This window comes from Engystomops pustulosus, chromosome 4 (genome assembly GCF_040894005.1).
Source record: "Engystomops pustulosus chromosome 4, aEngPut4.maternal, whole genome shotgun sequence".
In the NCBI taxonomy this organism is placed as follows: Eukaryota; Metazoa; Chordata; class Amphibia; order Anura; family Leptodactylidae; genus Engystomops; species Engystomops pustulosus.
The window spans coordinates 184,522,054-184,548,265 of record NC_092414.1 but is presented as its reverse complement, the minus strand read 5'-3'; the positions used below and the strand labels follow the sequence as shown (position 1 = coordinate 184,548,265).

The 26,212-nt window shown below is 42.3% G+C and overlaps 2 protein-coding genes and 1 non-coding gene across 3 annotated transcripts; 2 read left to right on the top strand and 1 right to left on the bottom strand.

Annotated features, from left to right (window-relative positions):
• Positions 1 to 190: 190 nt before the first annotated feature.
• SNRPG (small nuclear ribonucleoprotein polypeptide G) lies at positions 191 to 5,079 on the top strand. Its single transcript, XM_072148856.1, has 4 exons — positions 191 to 327; positions 922 to 944; positions 3,121 to 3,245; positions 4,869 to 5,079. Exons 1-4 carry the CDS (start codon positions 296 to 298, stop codon positions 4,917 to 4,919), a joined length of 231 nt encoding a protein of 76 aa, XP_072004957.1. The 5' UTR covers positions 191 to 295; the 3' UTR covers positions 4,920 to 5,079.
• A 7,712-nt stretch (positions 5,080 to 12,791) lies between these two features.
• Positions 12,792 to 20,864, bottom strand: PCYOX1 (prenylcysteine oxidase 1). Its single transcript, XM_072148854.1, has 6 exons — positions 20,591 to 20,864; positions 16,951 to 17,157; positions 16,011 to 16,185; positions 14,591 to 14,802; positions 14,185 to 14,337; positions 12,792 to 13,533 (listed from the first exon to the last, which is right to left on the bottom strand). Exons 1-6 carry the CDS (start codon positions 20,691 to 20,693, stop codon positions 12,872 to 12,874), a joined length of 1,512 nt encoding a protein of 503 aa, XP_072004955.1. The 5' UTR covers positions 20,694 to 20,864; the 3' UTR covers positions 12,792 to 12,871.
• Positions 20,865 to 26,084: 5,220 nt separating this feature from the next.
• TRNAG-CCC (transfer RNA glycine (anticodon CCC)) lies at positions 26,085 to 26,155 on the top strand. Its single transcript has one exon. It is a non-coding gene; the product is annotated as a tRNA-Gly (tRNA).
• Positions 26,156 to 26,212: the final 57 nt, after the last annotated feature.

The window sequence follows — 26,212 nt, the reverse complement described above, 5'->3', positions numbered from 1 at the left end:
TATGGGCAAAGCCGCGCACTGGTCATACATATTTTTATATAGCAACAAGAAAGACGACGCATTATGTCAGAGTTATATTTAACGTTATACCCGAGTGACTGACTGTAGACAGGGTCAAAACTTACAGTTTGTCTTCTTCAGTGTGGTAATACTCGCCCAGAACAAATATGGCTGACCGGTCTTTTCGTCCCCGCCTCTTCCGCTTCCGGTTACGTTACAGCTCTGCGTCTTTTGTACGTTTCCTGGCGGCTTGAGGTGCTGTGTGTTACGAGCCGGCGCTGCACGAGGAAGGAGAATGAGCAAGGCACACCCGCCCGAGCTGAAGAAGTAAGACGCCCGGGAGGGGAATCATTAGCGATAATCCTGCTTGTCTTGCGGCCTATACAAGAAATGCTACCACAGGCTTATAACAACCAATCGGCTTGCTGCTTTCATTTAGCTGTGGATGTACAAAAAATGGTAGCCCGTTTCTGAATGGCCGACAGTTTTACAGTAGTTTTAATGAATATTCATCCTTACATGTGATTGGTTACTGTGCAGGACTCAGTCACGTGTCTCATGCAGTTTCCCTAAGCAATGCGGATGGTGAAGGCCTTAAAGGGGTTGTCTGGGGGGTTTATTAAAGGGGGTGTCCAGTTTTTATTACTGTTGATTTGATTACTATAGGCGTGTAGTAATTGGCAGTGTTCTGTAGATGTTACTATAGAACAGGGAGGACTGACCTCAATGTGACCCATTTACGGACATCACGACTACAAGCAGTCACTGTCCTCGGAGTCTTGTACACAGCCGCTGCCATGGCAGGCGCTATCCAGCTAGTATAACTGTATATATCACCTCTAAGGAAGCCATACTAGTTGTACATGTATGATAATTGTGTTCTTGTCATTTGCTAACTCTGGATTATTTGTTATGTTTTAGGTTCATGGACAAGAAGCTGTCATGTAAGTAACATCTGTGTGCTGTAACCATATCAGACTTCCATGGGGATATAGTCAAGGGAGCAGAGTTATCCGTCTAGTGTATTACTTAGTAAGTTCTGCTCTTTCTGCAGGATACAACAACTGATTAGTGAGGGTCTGAATGCTTGGATCCCTAGCAATCTGGAGAACTGAGGTCCTGTATTCATTAATGAGCGGAGAAGCAGTGAATATGAGTACTGGAGATACCAGAGCGCTGTGCTTGGCTATTTCCAACATTCCCATAGTGATGGAGTAGCAGGAAGTATGCTCAACAAGGTGCTCTACCCATTAATGAGAACAGAATGCCTGATCTCAAGGTTTATTGGTGCCCTGTTGTCATTATCTGTGGGGTCCTTGCAGCTACTGTGAGTCAGGTGATGAGTGCTTTGTTTAAATATATCCAGCGAACCCAGTGCCTGGAGGGGCTTCGGTAATATCCTGAGTTTAAACCCCTGAGGGTGAAATCACACGTGCCATTAACGCATGCATTTTCAAATGCAACAGCTGAGGAGATTGTGCTTATTATTTTGCTGTTAACAAAACATGTTAACACAACATTAACAAATGCAATTGTTAACACATGCAATGTTGACAGCAATGTAATTGGGCGAATCTCCTGTTCTCAGCTTTTGTGACGCAATCGAAAACGCATGTGTTAATGCCATGTGTGAACGCATCCTTAGACACTGCTAACTCCCTCTGCCACCCATCAGGGGTTCTCTGTGCTGCCTGCAGTGTTGAATATTTCCACACCTGTACTAATCCAGGCTGGAAACACTAGTAGTATATTATTAAACTCCTAACAGTGTTTATCGTGTTAAAAAAAACTATACACACTTTTTTTTAATCATCCATCACACAAAAAATTATATTAAACGCAATTGACAAATAATATGACAAATTATGATGTTTAGGTTCCACATTAAATGGAGATCCATGAGATGCCTATTGCACACAATGACGCAGTCAGCCTTGCTATTCCACAACACACCAGAACTGCTGTGCCTTCCTGCTGTACCTCCCCAGATAAACAACTTATCTGTATATAGCTTGTATCCTCATCACTTTTGCTGGAAGGGAGTCAGTGTCTGTGTATCAGTGTGCGCTCCATCCTAGGGGTAACTGAAATTGTGTACAACAGGACTGATAGAGGTTAGAATTAGATCTGTGAAATGCTGTGTTTTTGTTAGTAACAGTGAGATAGAGAATGTTATTTTGTTATCCTGAATATATTTAAAGGAAACCTACCACCACAAATCTACCTATAAAGGTAGATCGGGTGGTAGGTGAATCAATGGGACGTGAGGATAGCCCTTTTAAGGGCTAATCCTCACGTCCCCGCACTGTTTTATAAACTTTTATTACCCTAATATGTTAATTTACTTATGTGGCTACTGGGGCGTGGAGTAGCCGCATCTGAGGTTACACGAGGCGGCTACTCCACGCCCCGGTAGCCACATTACCCCTCCTACTCACCATGTTCGGTGCGCAGCTGCTCGTAGCTGCACGCCCTCGTCCGCCGATCCTGACGTCTGCGCATGCGCAGAACAGCAGGCCCGCGCCTGCGTGGTCACTGCTCTGAAGCCGGGGCTGCGCAGGCGCGGGCCTGCTGTTCTGCGCATGCGCAGACGTCAGGATCGGCGGACGAGGGCGCGCAGCTACGAGCAGCTGCGCGCCGAACATGGTGAGTAGGAGGGGTAATGTGGCTACCGGGGCGTGGAGTAGCCGCCTCGTGTAACCTCAGATGCGGCTACTCCACGCCCCAGTAGCCGCATAAGTAAATTAACATATTAGGGTAATAAAAGTTTATAAAACAGTGCGGGGACGTGAGGATTAGCCCTTAAAAGGGCTATCCTCACGTCCCATTGATTCACCTACCACCCGATCTACCTTTATAGGTAGATTTGTGGTGGTAGGTGCCCTTTAAGAAACTTGTCTTTGTGGGAATAATCCTTTAATCAGGAGGACGTGAGAAACCCAAAATTGTTCTATTAAAAACTACTTTTTCCCAAAAAACAAGAAAAACAAGTTTTAGCTTATACAAGGAACTAACGAAAAATAGTATAGCCTGGTGATAAAGGGGGGGGAATGGGTGCGGAGATCAGAATTGTGCATCTTCTTGTTTATCGCTATTTATTATATATTCTTTATCTTGCAGTGAAGCTAAATGGCGGCAGACACGTCCAAGGGATCCTGAGAGGGTTCGATCCATTCATGAACCTGGTGGTAGATGAGTGCACAGAGGTATCCGGGGCCGGACACCAGAATAACATTGGCATGGTGGTAAGTGTGGCGGCTCCCCAGCCCCATGGCATCAGTGGGATAATATTAAGGCTCTTTGCGCACTTTACTGCTACGTTATTACACAGAAACATTTGTAAAGTGAAAGTGATTTGGAAAAAGTAGTGTAGAGGGTCATCTAAATATTTTGGCACCTTAAATAATCATGTTGTTGTTTTAAATTTTTATGTTTACGTCGTCTATGGGCATCTGAAAATCCACATAATGATGTGATGCAGATTTTTGCTTGAAATGTCGGGGGTGAAAAGAACACGTGCAGGAAGAAATGCATGTAAATCTGCAATGTGTGTATATATCTCAAAAGTGCACTATATATAAATCCACACACAATCCATATTTAATGCGGACTTGCATGCAGATTCTCTGCATGACGATCCACAACGTGTGCAGGTAGCCTTAGGCCATCAGCACATGTCGCAGACCAGTGCACACAACTGCTGAGCACTGAAGACAGGAGGGTAGCAGGGATGGAAAGAGGCCACATGGATGTGGATTAGCTGTGGCTTCTGCATCATGGTGTGGCTACTCCACCCCTAGTAGCCTCTTAAGCAAATTTGCATACATCTCAGACGTTTTTTGAGGATCTAGGGCACAAAAAGTTTTCTTAAAAATAGAATACATTACAGGAACCTGCCTCCAGATCTACCTTAGTAGCTAGATCTGTGATGGTAGGTTTCCCTTAAAGGAAACCTACCACTTGTAGTGGCAGGTTTCTGATGGAAATACCGGTCACCAGCTCAGGCTGAGCTGGTGCCGGAGCTTATTTTTGTTAGTGTTTTAAACCGCGGTATCGCGGTTTAAAACACTTTTTAAACTTTATAGGCGGCGCAGGCAGGTACGCGCTCGGCGCTTACCGTGCGCGCGGCTACATAGGAAGTGAAGGAGAGCCGTGCGCATGGTAAGTGCCGAGCGCGTACCTCCCTGCGCCGGCTATAAAGTTTAAAAAGTGTTTTATACCGCGGTTTAAAACACTAACAAAAATAAGCTCCGGCACCAGCTCAGCCTGAGCTGGTGCCCGGTATTTCCATCTGAAACCTGCCACTACAAGTGGTAGGTTTCCTTTAAAGCCCATAATCTCAGCCTAAACATGTTGGGAGTTATAACTACTTCTGGGAGTACTAATTCTTTAATTTTTATCCTGAAATGACCCAACACAATCTGTACATAATGGAGGGGTTAGCCCAATCTCCCTCCTAAGTGTCCTGTGAAAGCTTGGATTTGTAGTCCACTTTCCTTTGTGGGTGTGGGATTGCTGGGGGTCCAGGTCATGTTTTGTCCATTGTCACATTCAGACAATGGAAGGTCGTATTATTTTTTGGGTTTATTTAATTTGTATTTTTATGATACTAAACATAAAATCAGAGTACACATTTGCATTATTTTGTTTTAATGTCTTGATACACCAGGTATCAGTACAGGACTCCAAATTCAGGTATCCAAACAACTCTACTATATACTGTGTTGTGCTGGGCCAAACAGCAGATTGTTGCCTATTCTGAGAAATCATAGGACTATAGGAAAACAAAGTAACAAAGGGTTTGTCTGCCAGATATACAGCATGTCATGTCCTGGTTCTGACCACATAATCTATTCCGTATTTTCCAGGTTATAAGAGGGAACAGCATCATTATGTTGGAAGCTTTAGAACGAGTATAGGATTGTGAATAGAGATGGACGGACGCTTGGAAGATCTGAGCCCGGCTCAAGCCAATCCCTCAACAAAATCCAGAATAAGAGACGTGTGCGGAGGACACTTTATTACTATGCGTTTTTATTTTCTCCTTTTTTTTGTAATAAAACTTTTCAGTTAAGACAATGTTTGATTCCTGTAGTGTGTAATGTCAGTTTATATGATGGGAATATAAAATATAGAAAATAAAAGGAAAAACTAAATATACAGCTTCAATACACACAAATGGGCTGAGACCTGTGTCGTCGCTAAATTCGAGGAGCAGTTTCCACATGGGCCTAGAGGTGCCAGACTCAAAGGTGGCGCTCTACAAAATAAGATGGTGGAGTCCAGAGAGTGGGAAGGTAAAGTGGGTAGGGGTAGGAGAAAGAAAAGGATGCAATATAGATCAAAGGGAGGGCTGAGCAAAAAAAAATATGGGGGCGCTCTGGAATGCCTAAGGAAATAAGGTGATCAGATTTTAATTGGGTTCCACAGAACTGTCAGCCACATCTCCTCTGCGTGTGTCTGGACTCATTCCACCTCTGCTGATGTTTGGGTACTATGTGATGGAAGATCTAGGGTTAGAGAAGTGCCACCTGGATGGTTAGGCCATTGCAGTTGGTCATTTCTGTTCTTCATGTTCCTTATCCCACTAGGGCTGCAGCAGTGAACATTCCCAGCACATGTTTAGCTATTGTCTGTTAGGCGCTAACAGGCATTATGTCAGGCTTATGCTGCAAATTAAAGTACCCCGGGGGGGGGGGGGTCTAAAAATATTCAAAAAAACCTTAAAGGAAGTCTGCCATTTTGCTTTTATACATTATGAAGCAAACATACCTTGAGAATGCTGTAGCAACACTGATGCAGAAACATATCTTGTTTAATCCCTGAAATAAGTGGTTTTGCAGAAAATTTTAAAACGAGACATTGTGGCTGCTCTCCTCACCCTAATTATGCACTGCTACAGCCTTGTCCTGCTAAGAATACGTCATCACTGTGTTGTCCCTGACAACACAGCAGTAATCAATCTCTGCACTATCCCCCAGCTGCTGTGTAGGAGTCATCCCGCTCAGGTTTATTAGTCCTGCCTGGACAGTTCAGGAAGCGCCATGTAGTGTATTTATGTAGGCACCCAGCTTTTCCTAGCTCCAGACATTTTTTTTTAATTGTTTTCTTTAGCAAAACCACTCGGCTCAGGGATTAAACAAGATCTGTCTCTGCATCAGTGCAGCTACAGCATTTTCAAGTTATGTTTGGTTCACAATGTATAAAAACAAGGTTTCCTTGGGAAAAAAAATTGTAATAATTAAAAGTTTACCCCCTTTTCCTGATACAAAAAATATATATTTAAATAATAAACATCTTGGGTACCACTGCATCCAAAAATATCCAGTCTATCAAAATATAATAACTGTTATTTCCGGTGTTGAACCCCATAACAGAAAAACACCACTTTTTTTCCATTTTGAAACATATAAAAAAAATTCACAAAAAGTGATCAGAAGGTCGTTCGGTCCCCAAAATGATAGCAATGAAAATATCAGCTCATCTCGCAAAAAATTTCACCATACACTGAAGTATGAAAACGTTAAAAGATGGCAAAACTAAATTTAGTTTTCGGACACAAGGTTTTTACATTTTGTCACCGAATTTTACATTTTATATCCTGATTCCCAGGAAATGGAATAATAAATACTGTTACTAAGAAATACAATTTGTTACACAGAATTAAGCCCTCATAAAGCTCTGTACACAGAAAAATGAAGAACTTGAAGATTTCTTGAACGTGGGCGGCTGCAAATAGGGTTAAATGCAAAATTGCAGCCATAATAGTATAATCTTATATTATACTTTATAAATGTATCGCACCCATCAATCCTGAACAATGGAATAGCAATCAAACAGTCTTTTGTCAGTCCGTATCTTACTGTTCCTTGAACCGGGTATTCTTTCATCTATCTGTCCGACAAAAGACTGTTTTACGGCTGTTCTATTGTTCAAGATTGATGGGTGCGATACATTCATAAAGAAACATTTTTCTGAAGGTTATACTATTGTGGATGGAATTTTATATTTAATTGCAAATTATGTAGTTGACAATCCCAATGAATCGTGTGCATATATCACATCTCCTTTTATTATTCAAAATATTCAGTCTCTTTAATGTGAATTTGTGTTACTCATTATACTGAAGTAAGAGATCAGCAGTGCATGGTATAGGATGGCCACTAGGAGGCAGCAGAGCACAGGCAGTGATGTTCTTATGACTTTCATCTGTCTGGCCTGTCCTTACCTGAACCCTGGCAGCTCCATCTCCTCTCTGTATTATTACATTATCCCTCCTGCTGAAAACATCTACCCAATTACCTGACTCCCCCCTCATCTTACTAAAAGCCACAATTCCAAATTCCATAAATGACAGTGACAACAAATCTCTCACATCTCGTTCAGACACTGCGAGGCATACTTTCAATGTGTGACCATACAGGGCTTGTTCACACTGGTGTAATGGGGGCCGCAGCCGCCTCTAGTGATTAGATGTTCTTGTGGAGGAGGATACAGCCAGCAACTCTCCCCCTGCCTGTGCTTGGTATAAATGGGATTAGTTTTCAGCATGTAAAACGGAATTTTACACTATATAGCATCGATATTCCCTAATCCTGAAAGGACAATATCCTTTTAAAGGAAATTTACAATCCAAACCAAGCATGATAAATCGGTGACACTCATAGATCCAGGCACTGTGATTGTGGTAATTGTCTTGTATTTATTATCCATGGCCTCCTTCCTTTAAAATCAACTTTGAAAATTATGCTAATGAGCCTAAAGAGCTCTGATGGGTGTAACCAGAGCCCCCCTCCATGCTGCAGATTCACAGTCTGTTACATTGTAAAGAAGCACTTCCTTTCTCTCACTGAGGGGAGCAGGCTGGAGAGGAGACAATGTAAGGCCTGTGAATGTGCAGAACAGAGATTTGGTAACACAGATCAGAACCCTTCTGACTCAAGGATAATATTAAAAGTTGATTTTAGAAGGAAGGAGGCCATAGATAACAAACCCACATACTCGGTGCCTGGTTCTATGAGTGTTTATTATACTTGACTTTAATAGTATATTTCATTTAAAGGAAATCTACCATTTGCTTTTATGCATTATGAACCAAACATACCTTGAGAATGCTGTAGTTACAATGATGCAGAAACATATCTTGTTTAATCCCTAAGCTGTGTGGTTTTGCTGAAAACAATTATAAAATTATGATAATGAGGCTCTGTCACTCCTGTGGTCGCTCCGGCGTTTCTCCTCTTACCCTTATTATGCACTGCTCCAGAGAATGGTGTAATCACTGTATTGTCCCTGACAGGCAGAAGTAATCAATCGCTGCACCATCCCCTAGCTGCTGTCTACGAGTCATCCAACTCTGTTTGATTAGGCCATTGTCTGGACAGCTCAGGATGCTCCGTGTAATATGTTTATGAACAGGAGCCTGCATGCAACCCAGCTTTCCTGGTCCTGAATTTTATAACCACTCAGATTGTCTCCTTGTTACCCGGTTAGCTAGTGGTAAAGTTACAACTTAAATGTTAGCTATGCAACACAATGCAAATTAATGTAAAAATACAGTAACTTAAAATGTCAATTATATGTATTCATTGCTTTGCATTTAACTCAATAAAAACATTGAACAAAAAGTTCTAAACCATTTCCAGAACAGTGAAGTCTCCATCTCCTGTATAGGAGCCTTGACTAATGAGATTAGTTGCCCTACAGATCTGTCATATCCAGCATGGAGCCATCAATAACAAGAGCAATGACACCAATATGAGGGGGCAATGCATAAGAACAAGTTCTGCAAGTTTCTAAAGTACTAGGTTACCTATTCAAGGTTCTTTAACATTCCAGCAGTGGACAGGAGCTGGGGGGGATGCTAAGCAGTAGGGGGTCCTCTGTCGGAATCATTTAAACAATGGCTTACAGTGTACATATTACCAGCCACTCTGCCTGTATTGGTTTGCATTCACATTTATCACCAATTTTATGCTGAAGTTAAATAAAACAGAAAATATTTTAGTGCACTGCATGTGACCATAGACAGGATATAACTAGCTGCAAAAATGCTGAGTATAGAATAAAGAGTAACTAACAATTCATAATGTTTTTTACTTAAAGGGATTGGCCACTTTACCTCATGTTTTTTGTAACGCTTGTGTAAGTTTGGGGGGGGGGGCACAATGTTAGGTATTTTCCCTCTATTAATAGTTCTCTTCTACTTTCTTGCTATGTAAAGTGAAGCCTCCCGTCTTTTACCTCATTAGCCAGATATTCCTGACCATAAAATGTCGGCAGATGGAGGGTCATGTGATCTCTATCTGTCCATGAGAAATCGCCAGTTAGAGATCACATGACCTTCCGTCTGCGGCCATTTTATGGTCACGATTGTCTGGCTGATGAGGTAAAAGACCGGAGGCTTCACTTTACATACAAAGATGAGCAGAACTATTAATAGATGAAACTTGGGAAATTACGCAATATCCTGCCACACACACACACACACACTTACATATTACAAAAACATGAGGTAAAGTGGCCAACCCCTTTCACTGGCATGTGATTCCCACTTTTCTGTTCTGAAGCTACTTGTCAGAAAGCTACTTGTCAGAAATCTTCCTCAGCAGCAATGAAGTGTGTGAAGACTAACCTCTTCCTTTATCTGCCCTGAAGTTGAGTCAAATTTAGGCTGCCCACAGTTCCCATGTCTTGTGTTTTCTCATTATGTAATTTAGCAGTGAATGCTGTGTTAATCCACTAAACACTGCAGAGTGTAAATACAGAACTATATGAAGTTTATAGTCCTTGCTGAGTGAGCATTAAGAGTTAATAACTTATTTGCTGTGTAAAGGTGTGTGGAGAGCAGAGGCTGTGGGGAGGGTTCTGCATGGACTTGCATGAAGGTGCAGAGGGAACCAGTGAAATTTCTGTATAATCAGAGACTGGGATGGAGGGAAAGAGAACAGGGTTGATCTTGCACCTCACTTTTCTGTGTAGGACATTTCTGCATTAGTGATGGTTGTTCGCACACCAAACGGCTTTTGGCCGGAGAGCCGACCGCTCACAACCACTCCCTTATTTCCAGACCACAATCAGTTTTAACACAAAAATTGTTGGGATGCGTGGCCGACTACCTGAAAGTCATCCTTATGATCCAGCTCACTATAAAAGAGCCAGACTGCCCATCACCATTCTCCATCCACAGAGCTGAACAAGGCTTCCCAGCTTCACATGACCTCCCTCTAGAGTGAGCAGGGAGCCACAGCTCCTCCCCTCTGTGAAGCTGCCCCGTATACAACTCTAAAAGAATCACAGGAAACTCAGCACGGCCAGGAGACACAGCTTCTCCAGAGCCGGGCTAAACTGAGGAGGATAGCAAAGAAACTGCTGCACATAGGTAATCAAGATAATAGGGAAAGTTGTTCTAGATCCTATTGATTTGTGAAATAAATTAAGAGAAGTTTTGTGTTTCTGCGTTTAGGATGAATAATCTATAAGATATAATCATACATAATATTGGGGAATCATCATGCATGTCACATCTGTGCTGTAGCCTCAGGTTATTCTCATGGGTTCTGGAAGGATCTGAGTGACTACTGTGATTTCTGATGCAGTCTTCCTATTTATAAGTAATGGATCTAATCTAATCTAATGTCCTATGGCAACATGGTAGTCCCATCTTATTCTATGGATATACCATACAAGCCTATGTCAAAAATTTTGATAGAGGTCTCACAACTTAGAGACAGAGAAGTGACTGCATCAATCTCCATTCATGGCTATGAGAGGCCTGAAAATATCCTAGACAGAATTTCAAGATGAGAACATACCCCGACGTGATCGCCACTGACCTGCAGTAACCCTGCGTGACCACTGTACAATGGATGGAGTCTTCAGGTTTCGACAGAGCACAAAACCGGAAAAAAAAATAATAAAAAATAAGCAAAAATCAGACCAGATTCAGATAAAAACCTGCAGTGGAATTCAACCTTTGCAAGAACGAGGATGTAACAATCTTTAGACACAATTTTTTTTTTATTAATTCCAAAAAAAAAAAAAAAAACCCTGTTTCATCTGCTCTTACATAGAAATGTCATATTAAAGAATTCTGAACAACAAAGAAAGTTATAATGCAAACAAGAACCAATAGAGATACAATGGCATCTCTGCTTCCATCCTTGCCAGTGCCATTGTCCTCCACATTCAGCTTCCATTCTCCAAAGAAATCTATCAGATCCCAAAGGCTGAGACACTAGTGCAATCTAGATCTGATGAAGAATCTCATCACAGAATTACTGGTTATTCCACCAGAGGCCACCCGGCAGCAGCACAACTTCATTTATTCATGGGGTTGTCTCATGGAAATAGAAGTCCTATCCAAGGCCAACGGTACAGGATTGCGGCTGGACCCTTAAAAATGGACCAACCACAGTGAGAAATGTCATCAGCTGCCATTCCTGTCCATAAAATGGCAGGTCAGGTGATCTCTAACTGTCCATGATCATGACCTTCCAGGACCTTAAGCTTGAATCCATGAATACTATCATAAGGTCCTGGCAGGACAATTGTTCATGGACAGATAGAGATCACATGACCCTCCATCTGAGGCCATTTTATGGTCAGGAATCTCTGGCTGATGAGGTAAAAGACAGGAGGCACAGGAAAGCGGCACAGAACTTTTAATAGATGTATATTGGGTAATTACCTTTTCTACAGGATGGAGTCCAGAAAATCCCATTTGGGATATTAGGTATCAATTCTGCACCAAGAGCAGTTACTTGTTACAGCTATACCACCAAATGAATGGAGCTGAGCTTAAAAGGGGTTGTCCAATTTCCGAAAAATAATAGTTTTTGTGTAATGAAAAGTTATACAGTTTTCCTAAATACTTTTGGTATCCATTCCACACAGTTCTCTAGATCTCTGCTTGTTGTTATTCAATATAAAGCTTCTATGGTTACTTCCACTGGATAGAAATCTGTCCATGGTCATGTGATGTCACACAGATGCACAAGCTCTTAGTATAACAAAGTAATCAGAGACGTGTGATACTAACAGCTCGTGCACCTGTGTGTCCATGGACAGATTTCTATCCAGTAGAAGTAAGTATAGAAGCTTTCTCTAGAAGGACAGCAAGCAGAGATCTAGATACCCAGGAAGAATTGATACAGAAAGTATATTGGAAAATTGTATACATTTTCCTTACATAAACCCCAAAGTTTAGGTTTCAAAACCCGAACACTGTGGGGTCTAGGTGTCACATACCAAAGACCTATTATAAGCATGACAAACACAATGTCCTCCATCCATTAGATGTGCCACCAAGTAATGTCATATTAACCCTATGTCTTGACAATAACAGCGGTGACCCAGAGGTCAGTAGTCGGACTCCTAGCATCCATATGCCCACCAATCCAACTTCTCTTCTGATCCTACATGGATGTGGAGCCTCCTATCACTGAAGATCATGGTCCAGGGGGATTCAAATCTCAATATGTCGTCAGGTTGTCGCTCATTGACACATAACACACAAGGAGAAGTCCAGAATCTGATTCTCCAGAGATCTCCTGATTTATGACAAGGTTCAGTTTACCAATAAGACTATGACCTAAAGAGCAAATCTCAAAGATCGTGTCTGAGGACAAAGTCATTCTTCTTCCAGGAGGATTAGAGGCGGCAGATTCTAGTTAACCATTTCTAGCTCAGGTGCACTGATCATTTCTGAGCAAAAACAATAGTATAAAAAGCGATTGAAAGAAGAACAAGTCAATGTAAAAAATAAAACATCAAAAAAGCATGGCGTGGCCTTTCCCTCCGATTCGTTAGCCTTCTGAGGCTATGGCAGGTTTTTTTTTTTTTTAGATGAAAATCACAAACAAAATAAATCTCACAACTCAGACTTGAGACGTTCCACCAAGTTCTCCTGGTCAATCTGTCCATCTTTTCCATACCAGCGATGGTACGACAATAGGGCAATGTTCTTTGCGGAGATTGCGCTCATCTCCATGGCGCTGGCTGCCATCTCAATGCTGTTCAGATAATAAATGCCCCGGTGCAGTATTATAGGGGGCATCTTCTCCGGAGGGGTGTATTTGGGATAAGCCATCCAATTCCTTACAATAACCGCGTGATAGGACTCAAACAACAGGCGCAAATGTTCATCGGTCAGGGGCTCAGGAGAGAAGACCTTCCACACTTTAATATCAGAGGCTTTGGAAATTACAGATTCAGTCACAGGTTTCACCGGAGACACGGAGCCTATGCTGTTTATGAATAGGGTGGGCTCATTGGTGGTTAATATTTCTGATACAGAAAACTGGCACGGCTTTGGGCAGCCGAAGAAAGAAGCATTGATCCGTCCATGGACAAAGGTGGCCACGGTCTGGTGGTACGGCTTGGAGACCGCCTCAATTGGGGGGTCAAAGTTCAGGAATTTAATATTGTTAATCTCCTTAATCAGCGGAGCGGCAATGACTACAATGTCATACATGTCTAGTATGGAGCCCCTGTCTGTCTCGTATTTAACTTCATACAGACTCACAGTAGTTCCTGGAAAAAAAAAATAATAATAATAAAATTATTTTGTTTTATGAACAATTATTAGACTGGTGCGCCCAACAATTTTACGTTTACCTCTACTTCTCCAGAAGTCAGATAATAAGACTTATTATGAAGTGCCTTGACCCCCTTCAGCTGTATGGAAGTTGTGAAGACACTTTGTAATGTACTGTATCTTGTATAAACATATCCCAAGCAGATGTACATGTATAGAAAACAGATTATATATAACAGTTATTCACGTCTGTCAACCATGTAAGGGAAAATAGTACCCAAATGTCCAAAACGCAACTTGTTGGATTTTTCCCCCCACTTCCCAGTACATGACATGGAAAATGAAATACCGCCACTAAGAAGTACAATTTGTTACGCAGAAAACAAGCCCTTATGATACACCATATATGGAAAAATGTAAAGTTATGGATTTTCAAAGAAGGGGAGTAAAAAAATGGAAACACACGAAAGAAAAAGGGGCATTGGTAGTAAAGGGGTTAAAGAGCAGAACACAAAATGCAAAATGTGACCTGCACATTCAGGTACTAATGACCCCCAGTCACAAATGGGTAATAGATGATTTTCTTAAATGGTTTAATAACTGAAAGATATTTAACAAATCACAAGGTTATAGATTCAGAGACTTACCCGACTTTGTTGGACGAACCTTCTCTTCAATAGAGGTAACAGTCCCCTTGACTAGCTGGGCCTTGGACGCATAGAGAAGCCCCGAGCAAACAAGTTTGTTACCCCCTTCTACTGCCCAAAGTCCAGAATCACAACCAGCTAGAGACACTGCCCCTAGAAGACAAAATATGTGGAGATTAAATATCAGGACATTTGTAAAAATAACAGGTTTATGATTATGTCTTGTGCTCCGGTCATTGTTAGTATAACAATCTCCTCAATGGCATTAGATGGGGCCTTTCAACAATAATATTTCCCAATATACACAGGTGCCACGCAGATTTTGAAATCCTGGAGATCCACAAAGCAAAGTATATTAGAAAGCTGCTTAACGTTTTATCGTACAATCACTGGTATTGACGCTTACCAACAAAACCATTGACTTTGGCATCTTGTCCGTAGTTGACTCTCATTGCTGGAGCCACTATGTCATCGATGAACTTCTGAGAGAAACCAGATTTCTGTAAAGTTTCATCTATGGTCACATTTAACCGTGCTGTGAAATCATCTCCGCCCATAGCATGAAGCAAAGACTCCGTGGTGGAGAACGAATAGTCAAAGGTCTGGTACCGATAAATCCTGAAAATAAGAAAAAAAGGATAATTTAGTATTAGTACAAGCTAGAAACTTCAAAATCAAATATACCCCAAAACTGTATCAATGAAACCCGAAACTCCTACAAATAAGAAATCCTAAGGGTAGTTATAAGACAAAACACGGCTGTGATAACTGCGCCCCCGCATCATCAATCCGTTCCGTCCGTTAGAACCGTTTTTGGCTCATCATTCAGACTGTAGGTTTTGAAGATACGCGATACATGCAGCAGCTCTGGCGTACAATTCTATGCCAATGTACAATCCCACGCCAGTAATTGCGCTATTACCAGTGACCATTTAGGATTGTATGGTCGCCAGCTATAGCGTATGCGCAGGGGGCAGTAACTAGGTCTGGGGGTGGCGTAAAGGGGAAAATAATTGCACCCATGCCTCGCCTCATAAAACTAAATGAATGGCACATGACTAGAGATGAGCAGACACAATGTTCAAGTTTGGGGTCAGCTGTCTTACCCGGACATATCTCTATATTGGTGGGTGAATAACCAAACCCGGCAAATGGGCACCCCTAAAAACTCGCCATGGCTACATTAGCCCAAATTTGAATGTTGGGTCCACTAATCTCTATACTTGACCATCTTTCACAGTTGTGTGCATCTAGCCTAAGGGCTCATTCAGATGGATGTTTTTGATGCCTGTATGCTATCCGTTTTTTTGCAGATGGCATACGGACTCATTGACTCCCATGGGTCTGTGCACACATTGCAGTATGCGCTATTTTTTCCTCAGATGCAGGCCACGGCGTCAATGGATCCCACCCCCCCACCCCACCCCAAAAAAAAAAACAAAAAAAAAAAACACCGGCACACAGATGACATCTGTATGCGATCCGTTTTTTCCTCAACTGTTGCTAGGCAATCAACTGGGCAGGACAAAACCCATCCGTTTTTTTGCAGATGTGAAAAAAAACTGCTGAGGCTACAATACGGATTGAACACAAACGTTATATGTCCGCATTTTTTGCAGATGCACAGCGGACACGGATGTCTGAATGAGCCCCAAGACCCAGTTTCCAACTATTTAATTTGCCTCCGTTATTGAAGAGTTATTGAAAAAGCTACGGAATTTGATGGCGCTATATAAATAAAGATTATTATTATTATACGGAAGCCAAAAATCGCAGGAAGCCTCCATGTGCCACGTTCTGTTTTACTATAAATAAGATGTGCACACCTCATGAACTTATCCAGCATGTCTTCCACCCACATGTACATCCGAAGGAAATTAAGGCCATAGTTCCAGATCATTTTGAAGAGATTTATCAAAAGCCATTCACTCTGCTGAAAGACAAACTCCTCCCCGTTATAGATTCCAAGCAGACCTGCATCCAGGTGGCGAGGGCTGAGACCTGAGGGCAAAGAGTCGTTCATAGGTTACAGTCATATCATACCATCCAGCCTGTGTTCTTTGGATCAACTCACTAAGAAAATTGGAGGGGGGGGGGGGGGGGGGGCCTAGCATAACGTCTCATTGTCCGACTCGTCATCTTACTGACTGGGGTGCAGCCACACGTTCAGTTTCTCAGATGCAGTTTTTGAAGCCAAAATCAGGTGTGGATTATAATAGGTGAGGATTATCTTTAAGAAGTGCTGATCCTCCTCTATTTTCACTCCACTCCTGGTTTGGGCATCTGAAAAACTGAACATGTGGACGCCCACTCGATTATTAAAATTTTCATTGCAACACTTTGAGAATAATGCTTATCTCTTGTTAACCTAGCCGTGTGGGACAAGATGCAGTTATATTGGCTTCTATGGATAAATCAGGATGCAGTGTACATAAAAGTTGGTATCTACTTCTAAAGCAATGAGCGCTGTAGGCGAGTAGAGGACTGCAGATTTATAAAGCACCCGTCCAGCAGAATCAGGATAGAATTGTGGGTTTCATTTTAATAGAATAAAGTTATCGGGGGAGAATTATCAGAAGTGTATGATGTAAAACTGTCATAGTTGCCTGTGGAAACCAATCAGAGATCAGCTTTAATTCTATAAACAGCTGTGGGAAAATGAGAGCTGGGTGCTGATTGGATGCCTTAGGCAACTAGAACAGTTCTGCTCTCAGATACTTCGGATAAATCTCCCCCATCATGTTCCCAGGTTTATATCGAACTCACCCAACTCCTTTACAAATGTTTTCATGTGCAGATTCAGAGGGTGTATAACTGCACCCCCAGCTTCATAGTGGTTTCCTTCCATCTCTACGGTTGACAGGCGACCCCCAACTTCTCCTTTCTCAATGATGTCAATCTGGACATGGTTTCCAAACTTCTGGCGCAGGAAGTAAGCTGCAGACGTTCCTCCAATCCCGGCTCCCACAACAGCTATAAGGATATGTGATATTACATCAAACATAGGCCATTATATCCCACTCACTTAACTTACTCAACTATACCAACAGAAGGAATCAGACTAATGTGTCCCCATGGTAACAGACAACGAGTGATTGACAAACAACATCCAAATGCACAACACAAGACCTCCGGGATTCACGTATAATCGGAAAACCCCTTTAGTTTATATTTAGTGCAGATAACCGATAGATAGATTTACAGTCAATAAGGATATTTACAGTCAATAAGGATATACATTTGGATACGTCAATGTGTCTATATGAAGAGATTCTGCACACATCACTGGCACCTTGTACCGCAGCCAATGTGGCTTTTGGTTTGGCAGAGAGACTTAATAAAGGACAATATGGAACACTAAACCACCTTTCCATATGGACCAGTGGGTGGTTTAGTGTCCCAAATTGCCCTAAATTCAGAAAACCCCCTTAAAGGACATCTACCACCTGGATGATGGATTGTAAACCAAGCACACTGACATAATGGTGTGTGCCCCTTCTGTCAGGATTTCTGGTCTTCTTATCCAAGTTCCATTAACACCTATGAAGCCTGGGGCCTTTCAGACTTATTTGCATAATTTTAAAAGCCTTTTTTTAAAAAACCAGGGCATAAGAAGCTAAAAAGAGCAGATCCTACTAGAGGGGGCACACACCAGTATGTCATTGTGCTTGGTTTACAATTCTTCATCCTGGTGGAAGATGTCCTTTACATCAGTCTGTCACAATATATGTCTTTAAATGTCTGACAGCCCCTTGAACGTCGCTGGCAGCATGCCCACAGTACCAGGTTACCCAGGGCATGCTGAAGCAAGGAGGATTGTGAAGTTCAATTTCGACATCCAGAAAACTGTCATGTCACAGAAAAGTAAAGGCGCGTACCACAAGGGAGACACCAGATTCTGAGTAGTGTAAAAGCTAACATTAATTTTGTTAATAGAAAACTGCTGAAGATTTTCCACAGATCTCTCCCTATGTGTCACAAAGAGTAAAAAAAGCTGCGTAAATGAGTCTGGTGAAGATGTAACACCCGCACTGCCAATCAATGTCTGTGCAGCTTTACATAGGGTGTAGATGGAATTTGGTCAATCCTACCATAAACTATACAGATTTTATGGTTGCAATTTAGCAATGATCTCTCCCATATGGACATGCCCTTTAAGGTAAACCGCTTCATGGTGGATCAGATGTTATATATGAACTGGGGACGTAGCGATATGCACTTCCTACTCTCTATTTTAAGACGATTATAAATAAATTTGTTGTTTCCCGTAACTCAGCCCAACATTTCTAAAATTGGCTTTCGTATGCTGCACAGACCTAAAGGACACCTGTCATCAGGTCTGTGTCACTAGTCTTGTCACTACTACCTTTAGGAGCAGCTCACAAGGATCCATCCCAGCCTTTATCTAGTTATTTCATACATTATTCATTGTAAAATCATCTATTCTTTATTATGTAAATGAGGCTGGTCACATGATTTGCTGACATGCTGCATCCTCCTAATACACAAACATCAGCTGCACAAGCACCTGACATGCATGTTCTGCTGTAACATGGCTGCCTGGAGCTGTTGTATCTCTCCTATACACACACACATACACACACACAGGCTGCAGGGGGCGCCAGCACCAGGAAGCACATGGAGCAGCCATTACATGGAGCAGCTGTCAGTCAAGCACTGGGGGTGTGGCTGTACCTCCCACTCATGAATAAGCTGGACAGCTTGAATATGCTAATGACTAATTGGACATTTCACAGGTCATTTGCATACAGCTTTAGGACCTCATTGCTTAGGTTTACAGGCATGTAGAGGGACAATGAAGGGATGGAGGCAATGCTCTCTAATGGCAGTTTATGAAAATATATTTAGTTTAGGGGGGTTATTTTGCCTGACGGGTTCTCATTAAATGTCAAAATTATTTTTTTCTAAGTTTATACTATTTTTTTCTAGATGGAGAAAGTTTTTCAGTACAAAAGTTCATGAAGCTTATTAGGGAAATCCTATGCGTTCAGCTATTCCCAGCATTCCACCTACTAGTGAGAACAGGACACCCCCTCCTATTGCTGGTGGTCCCATTCTTGTGACTTGTGGGGGTCTCAGCTGTCAGACCCACTAATCAGCTAGTTTTCTCCTATCCCCTAGATCAGTGATGGTGAACCATTTAGCGGCCGAGTGCCCAAACTGCAACCCAAAACCCCCCTTACTTATTGCGAGGTGCCAACCAAAAATTAAAGCAGTAACTTATTGCCCCCTGTTCCTCAACAACGTTCAATCATATTGGCCTCCGGAGGACAATATGGAAGATTTTCATCATTTTAGCTTCTTTCCTGTGTCCCTCTGTACACACAGATTCGTGGGGCCAGCAGAAGGTCCTCCAAAGATAATTCGGCCGTGTCTACTCATTCTCCCTCTTCCTACATAAACAGGTATCACTTTAATATATCACTTTTAAGTTGCTTAGAACTGCAGGAGGATTCTTTCTTGTCTGGTGTGCTGGGGTGGTGGCCCAAGTGCCCACAAAAAGGGCTCTGAATGCCGCCTCTGGCACCCGTGCCATAGGTTCGCCACCACTGCCCTAGATGATAATACACACTTGTTTTCTACAACAAGTAGCGCCACACCTCTGCACAGGATATGTTGGGTATTGCAGTACCGTCTTTGTCGTGTAGCTGAGCTGTAGTCCCATATTCAACTGGCGGACATGAGTAGCGCAGTCTCAGGGCGCGTTCACACGTTGCGCTTTGGTTGCGTTTTCATTGCGTTTTAAAATGCATTACAAAAGCTGAGGAGAGGTTGATTTGCCTAATTACATTACTGTTAACATTTGCGTTTACATAACACATTGTAAACGCGATGTTAACACATGTAAATAGTAATGTAATTAGGCAAATCAACCTCTCCTCAGCTGTTGTAATGCATTTTAAAACGCAACGTGTGAACGCGCTCTCAGGAAGAAAGTAGCCATCTTTTTCACACCTGGCTGACGAGAGAGACTATGCCAATTACATTGCTGTTAACAATTACAAAATGTGTTAACATAGCATTTTATTAACATCACTGTAATTACGCAAATCTCTCCGCAGCTGTTGTATTTTGTTTCAAAACGCAACATAATCGCCACATGTGAACGCCGCCTAATACAACATACACAGACCGATACCCTGCGTCATGTGAATGAGCCCTACGAGCTTGGTATAAAAATGGTCATTTTGCCTGCTATTTCCTGCACAGGATTCAAGTGTGAACAGAGCCATGCACTTATTATGTGCAGAGAATTTGTTACAGGTTATAGGAGTTGATCTGTGTAGTAAATGTAGCAGAAAAAGTGCAACATGACCCTGATAGATATGTATAGAATGTATAGAAATGCTTCTTCCCTCCCTCAGCACATGACCCGCACTCTTACCTATCCTGTTAGGCGGGTGTCGCAGCTCCTGTACCGCAGCGGCCCGCAGGCTGCACAGGATAACGCTGAGGAACATGAGCGGTATCGCAGCAGAGATCTGCATGGCTTCCCCTGATCTCTTCCCAGTCTACGAGGACACTGCGCATGCGCGACTCTTTCCACTTGTCCCGGCCGCGGCTTCTTCTTGTGGCTTCCTGTGCCCTCTGATCCCGTACACGCCGGGCGTCCCGGAAGCATCCGGGAATAATAGCTGTGTGATGCGTGTGTATTCAGACGTAGCGCTTGTCGCACTGCACACCCGCTATGTCTGGATATAACCTTAACTACAGGTGGAGCGGCTATTCTCCTTAGGTTTTATATAGACAAAAAAAAAATGATATTCTGGCGGATTGCATATACATTATATATATATTCAGCACAAACTGCAAACTTTATTACACCCAATTGTGTTTCGAAAGTATGGGCTCAGGCTGCGGTCACACACTACTCTTTTTTATATATACGTTTTAACCCCTTCACTACCAAGCCCTTTTTTTCATTTTCACTCCCCACCTTCAAAAATGTGACGGCTTGTTTTCTGCCCAACGAATTGCACTTTATATTGACAGTATTGAATATTCCACGCCGTGTACTGGGAAGCAGGAAAAAAATTGCAGTAAAATTGGTAAAAAAACAATTTGGCCCATTTTCTTGTTGGCTTGGATTTAAGGTTTCTCACTGTGCGCCCCAAATGTCTACTTTATTCTTTGGATTGGTACGATCACGGGGATAACAAATTTGTATAGGTTTTATAATGTTTTCATACATTTAAAAAAAATTTAAACCTCCTGTACAAAAAAAAAAAAAAAATTATTTGCCATCATCTGGTGCTAATTATTTTTCATACTTCTGTGTACGGAGCTGTGGGTGGTGTCATTTTTTGTGACTTGATGACGTTTTCAATTCTATTTTTAGGAATGTACGACCTTTTGATCACCTTTTATTGAATTTTTTTATATTTTTCAAGATGGCAAAAAAAGTGCCATTTTGGACTTTGAACGCTATTTTCCGTTACAGGGTTAAACAAAGTGGGAAAACATTATTATATTCTGATAGATCTGGCATTTTCGGACGCGGCGATACCTAATTTATAGACTTCTAGAGAAAGGGGGGTGATTTGAATTTTTAGGGGTTTTTTTATATAATTTTTTAAAAACTTTTTATTTTTAATTTTTTACTATAACACTGGGTTGTCTGTATGATCCTATCATATACTGCACTACTACAGAATCACACATTGCAATGAATAGGTTAAAACGAGACAGCCTCGGGTCTTCGGAAGATCGCCACCCCCCACGGGGAACGATGATATTCACCAACATGGCGCCGCTTTGCTGGCAGCAATGGGCGGGTTAACAGTAAGTGTTTGCTGCAATATGCAGAAAAGACTTACCAGCTGTGGAGAGGTCTCAACCCGAGAGCCCTCTCCATTCACCCGTAGCCGACGCGTGGTGTACTATTAGGTCACACAACGTCAAGGGGTTAAACTTGATCCAAGAGGCGTGTTCAAATGTTGGGTTTTGGTTGACAACAGGTGAAGAAAAGAAGTTAAAAAAGGAACGGTTCAATAAGGCTGCGTTCCCACGTGGCGTTTTCGTCACGTTTTTAAACGCATCCAAAACGCAAGTGGGAGGGGCGTCTGCCTGAAACGCATGTGTTTCATTTTAAACGTATATGCGTTTTAGACAAACCCCCTCCCACTTCCCTGAACTTTGACTTCCATTAAATTTGGATTTTAATTTAAATACGGTAGATGTCTGGATGGATACAGTCATAACAAAGTATCCTTTTTTTTTTTTTTTTAAACCGATACCTTTAATGGATCCATTTAAAAAAAAATTAAAACTTGCTTTCCGTTCACACATTACAAGCGCTAAGGAGAGGTGATTTGCCTAATTACATTACTATTTATATTTCTTAACATGATGTTACCGCATGCGTTAACAAAATGCATGTGTTGACACATTGTTAACACATGTGTTAACATCCGTTTGTAAACACAAATGTTAACAGTAATGTAAAAATCACCTCTCCTCAGCTGTTGTAAAACGCAACGCAACCAGGGCGCAACGTGTTTTTCTTTACATTATAGACATCTGTTTTTTCTATTTAATGAATGGTCTACCAGAAAATGTAAAAACGGATACTAAAGGACACCATTGCAAGTCTAATCAAATCAATAGGAAAACATAGATCCGTTATTAATCCACTTTTAAACGCAAACTGGAAGTCAAAATGCACTTTAGGCCAGTGACAAACATGGCATTTTTGTTGCGTTTCTGCTGCGTTTTTGAACGCATTTAAAATCCATGCCCTTTTATGTTTTTAAAAAACGCAGTGCTTGATGTGCGGTAATTGCAAGCAGCTGTATGGGCACTGTCACGCGGGACGTTTTGGCTGCGTTAACGTTTGCAAACGCGATCGGGAATGAGCCGCCGGTGTTTTGCATGCCCCGGTGGGTGTGGTTTGGTTTGCGTTTGCAAACGCAGCCAAAACGCAACGTGGGACAGCGCCCTATCTCTTGGAATTTGTAATGCAGTTATCTTCTCCCTGCTGTTTGTGAATGTAATCAGATGCGTTTCAAAACGCAGACCACAAACGCTTGCGTTTTCCAAAAACACAACCGCTTTGAAAAATGCAATGGAAACGCACCTCTAAGGGTGATGTCAGACGTGGCGCTTTGTCTGCACTTGCAAACGCAGACAAAGCCGTGCCTAACGGGGCGGGCCGCGGCCCGATCGCATCAGCGTTTCTATGGAAACGCCTGCGATCGGGAACAAGCTGCCGGTGTTTTGCATTAAATTAACGCAAAACACTGGCAGCTCATTCCCGATCGCAGGCGTTTCCATAGAAACGCCGATGCGATCGGGCCGAGGCCCGCCCCGGTGGGCGCGACTTTGTCTGCGTTTGCGTTTGCAAGCGCAGACAAAGCGCCCTGTGTGGCGCCGGCCTGAGGCCCGCGACACACTTGGCGTTTTGAACCCGTTTTTTGGGCCTTTTTAAAGTAGTCTGTTAAAAAACGTATGCGTTTTTCAAAAACCTATCCTTTTTTTGAAAACGGATCAGTTTTTGACCGGTTTTACCAATTATCTTAATTAAAACCCATAAACGTGTTGTAACACATGCGTTTTTTAACGGACTGCTTAAAAAACGGCCCAAAAACGGGTTAAAAACGTGATTTACTGTTAATATTTGCGTTTACAAAACGCATTGTAAATGCGATGTTAACACATGTGTTAACATTGCATTAACAAATGTAAATAGTAATGTAATTAGGCAAATCAACCTCTCCTCAGCTGTTGTAATGTGTTTTAAACGCAATGAAAACGCAACCAAAGCACAACATGTGAACGCGCCCGGAGGGCATTTTTGATCCATTACAAAGGCTTCCACCTTGATCACATGCTATGGGTTCATTGCGTTTCCACTGCATCTGCTAAAACGCAGCATAACCTCAGCATGTGATCAGGGCTGAAGCCTTTGGAATGCGTCAGAAATGCATAAAAAAAAAAAAAAAACACATCGTGTGAAAGCGCCTAGTGGGAGGGGGTTTTGCCTGGGGTTTTGGCAAAACCCCAGCCTGCCTGGGCAGGTATGTAAAACCTATCATGCGTTTTTTTAATGGACTGCTTAAAAATGTCTCAAAAATAGGTTCAAAACGCTGTTACATCATCGCCGGGAGCAGAGCATAAGAGGTAGGAGGAGTTACTGACAACTAAAGGATCATGGGACTTGTAGTTTCCAGTGGCAGCCATCATGAAGATAACTCCGCCAACTTTACAGAGACCATAAATTTTGTAAATCTTAAAATCAAACTATTTAAAGGAAACCTACCACTTGTAGTGGCAGGTTTCCGATGGCAATACCGAGCACCAGCTCAGGGTGAGCTGGTGCCCGGAGCTTATTTTAGTTAGTGTTTTAAACCGCGGTATTGCGGTTTAAAACACTTTTTAAACTGTATAGCCGGCGCAGGCAGGTACACGCTCGGCGCTTACCATGCGCACGGCTCTCATTCACTTCCTATGTAGCCGCGCGCGCGGTAAGCGCCGAGCGCGTACCTGCCTGCGCCGGCTATAAAGTTTAAAAAGTGTTTTAAACCGCGGTTTAAAACACTAACTAAAATAAGCTCCGGCACTAGCTCACCATGAGCTGGTGCTCGGTATTTCCATCAGAAACCTGCCACTTCAAGTGGTAGGTTTCCTTTAACCTACATTTTGTGACTAATGACATTGAGTTTTGTTATATTCATTTATTTATATCATCATGGGTTTGTGTATCAGACGTTCATGTTCCTGGAATACCCCTCTTACAATTGCAGTAGTATCTATTGAGACGCACGTGTGATCAGGCTGAGCATGATTTCGGAAGCAATCCAGACAGAACTTGTGAGGCGGCGTTCACACATAGCGTTTGGATTGTGTTTTCAAACGCAATTGAAAGGCTCTATCCTGATCGCACATGGAGGTAACATTGTGTTCCCTGCATGCAATGTTAACTCCATGTCTGATCGGGGGGGGGGGGGGGGGGAGTCTTTCAATAGCATGGTCAAAATGCTGCGTATAAACGCAACCCTAGGGTTGTGTTCACACGTTCGGTTTTGCAGATGCTGTTTTCAAATTCAAAAGCAGGTGTGGATGATAAAGGGTAAGAACACATCACTGAGTGAAGCTCCTCCTCCTCTTTTTTTCCCTCCACTCCTGGTTTGGACACTGGAAACTGCGTCTGAAAAACTGCACGTGTGAACGCGGCCTTATTCTCTATATATTTGTGGCTGGCCCTGCCCTCTCGTTGATTGACAGCTCGTTCCCTATAAGTGTGAGTGAGGAGAGCTGTGTGTGGCCGGGCTGGAGAGGGCTGTGTTGCGGCCTAGTCTGGGCTATGGTTTCATTGTTGGGCGGGTAACGGTGTTGTGTTTGTGGTAGTAGACATTTGTGCTGCTGTGTTATATGTGATGTGTGAATATACCGCAAGTGTTATGATATCACATCCTTGGGCTACGTTCACGCAATGTGTGCCTGCCGTACCGTAGTATGTCGGGAACATGTTGGTGCCAGGGAGAGGAGGGGCGCTATATAAATAAAGACTATTATATATGGCGTATATACGTCGGCTGTATACACATCCCCCATATGGCAGTGTGAATGTAGCCTTAGGATTTGCGGGTCGTGCTGCAGTACTACTTGTATGTTATAGCTTTAGTTCATGTTTTATAATGTGGTTTGAATTCTTTTTTTCTTATATATTATAACTTTTTTTTTTTTTTTTTTTTTTTAGTGTTTCTCACGTTTTGGGAAAACTTTCTCACTTTTGTTTAAGTTTTAGCTTTCTTAATTCTGTGTAATAAAAAATGTATTTCCTCGTGAAGGCTTTAAAAAAAGTGCATGTGTGAACAGAGGCAGAGATTTTCTTTCTTGGCACAGCTCGTGTTCTGTGTGGAGAAATGCTGAGCTCAGCAGCGCCGCTGGTGTAGTGGTATCATGCAAGATTCCCATTCTTGCGACCCGGGTTCGATTCCCGGGCGGCGCACTTCTATTTTTCTTTCGGTATTTTACCTCAGAAATGTAACGTCACCCCTGTAATATA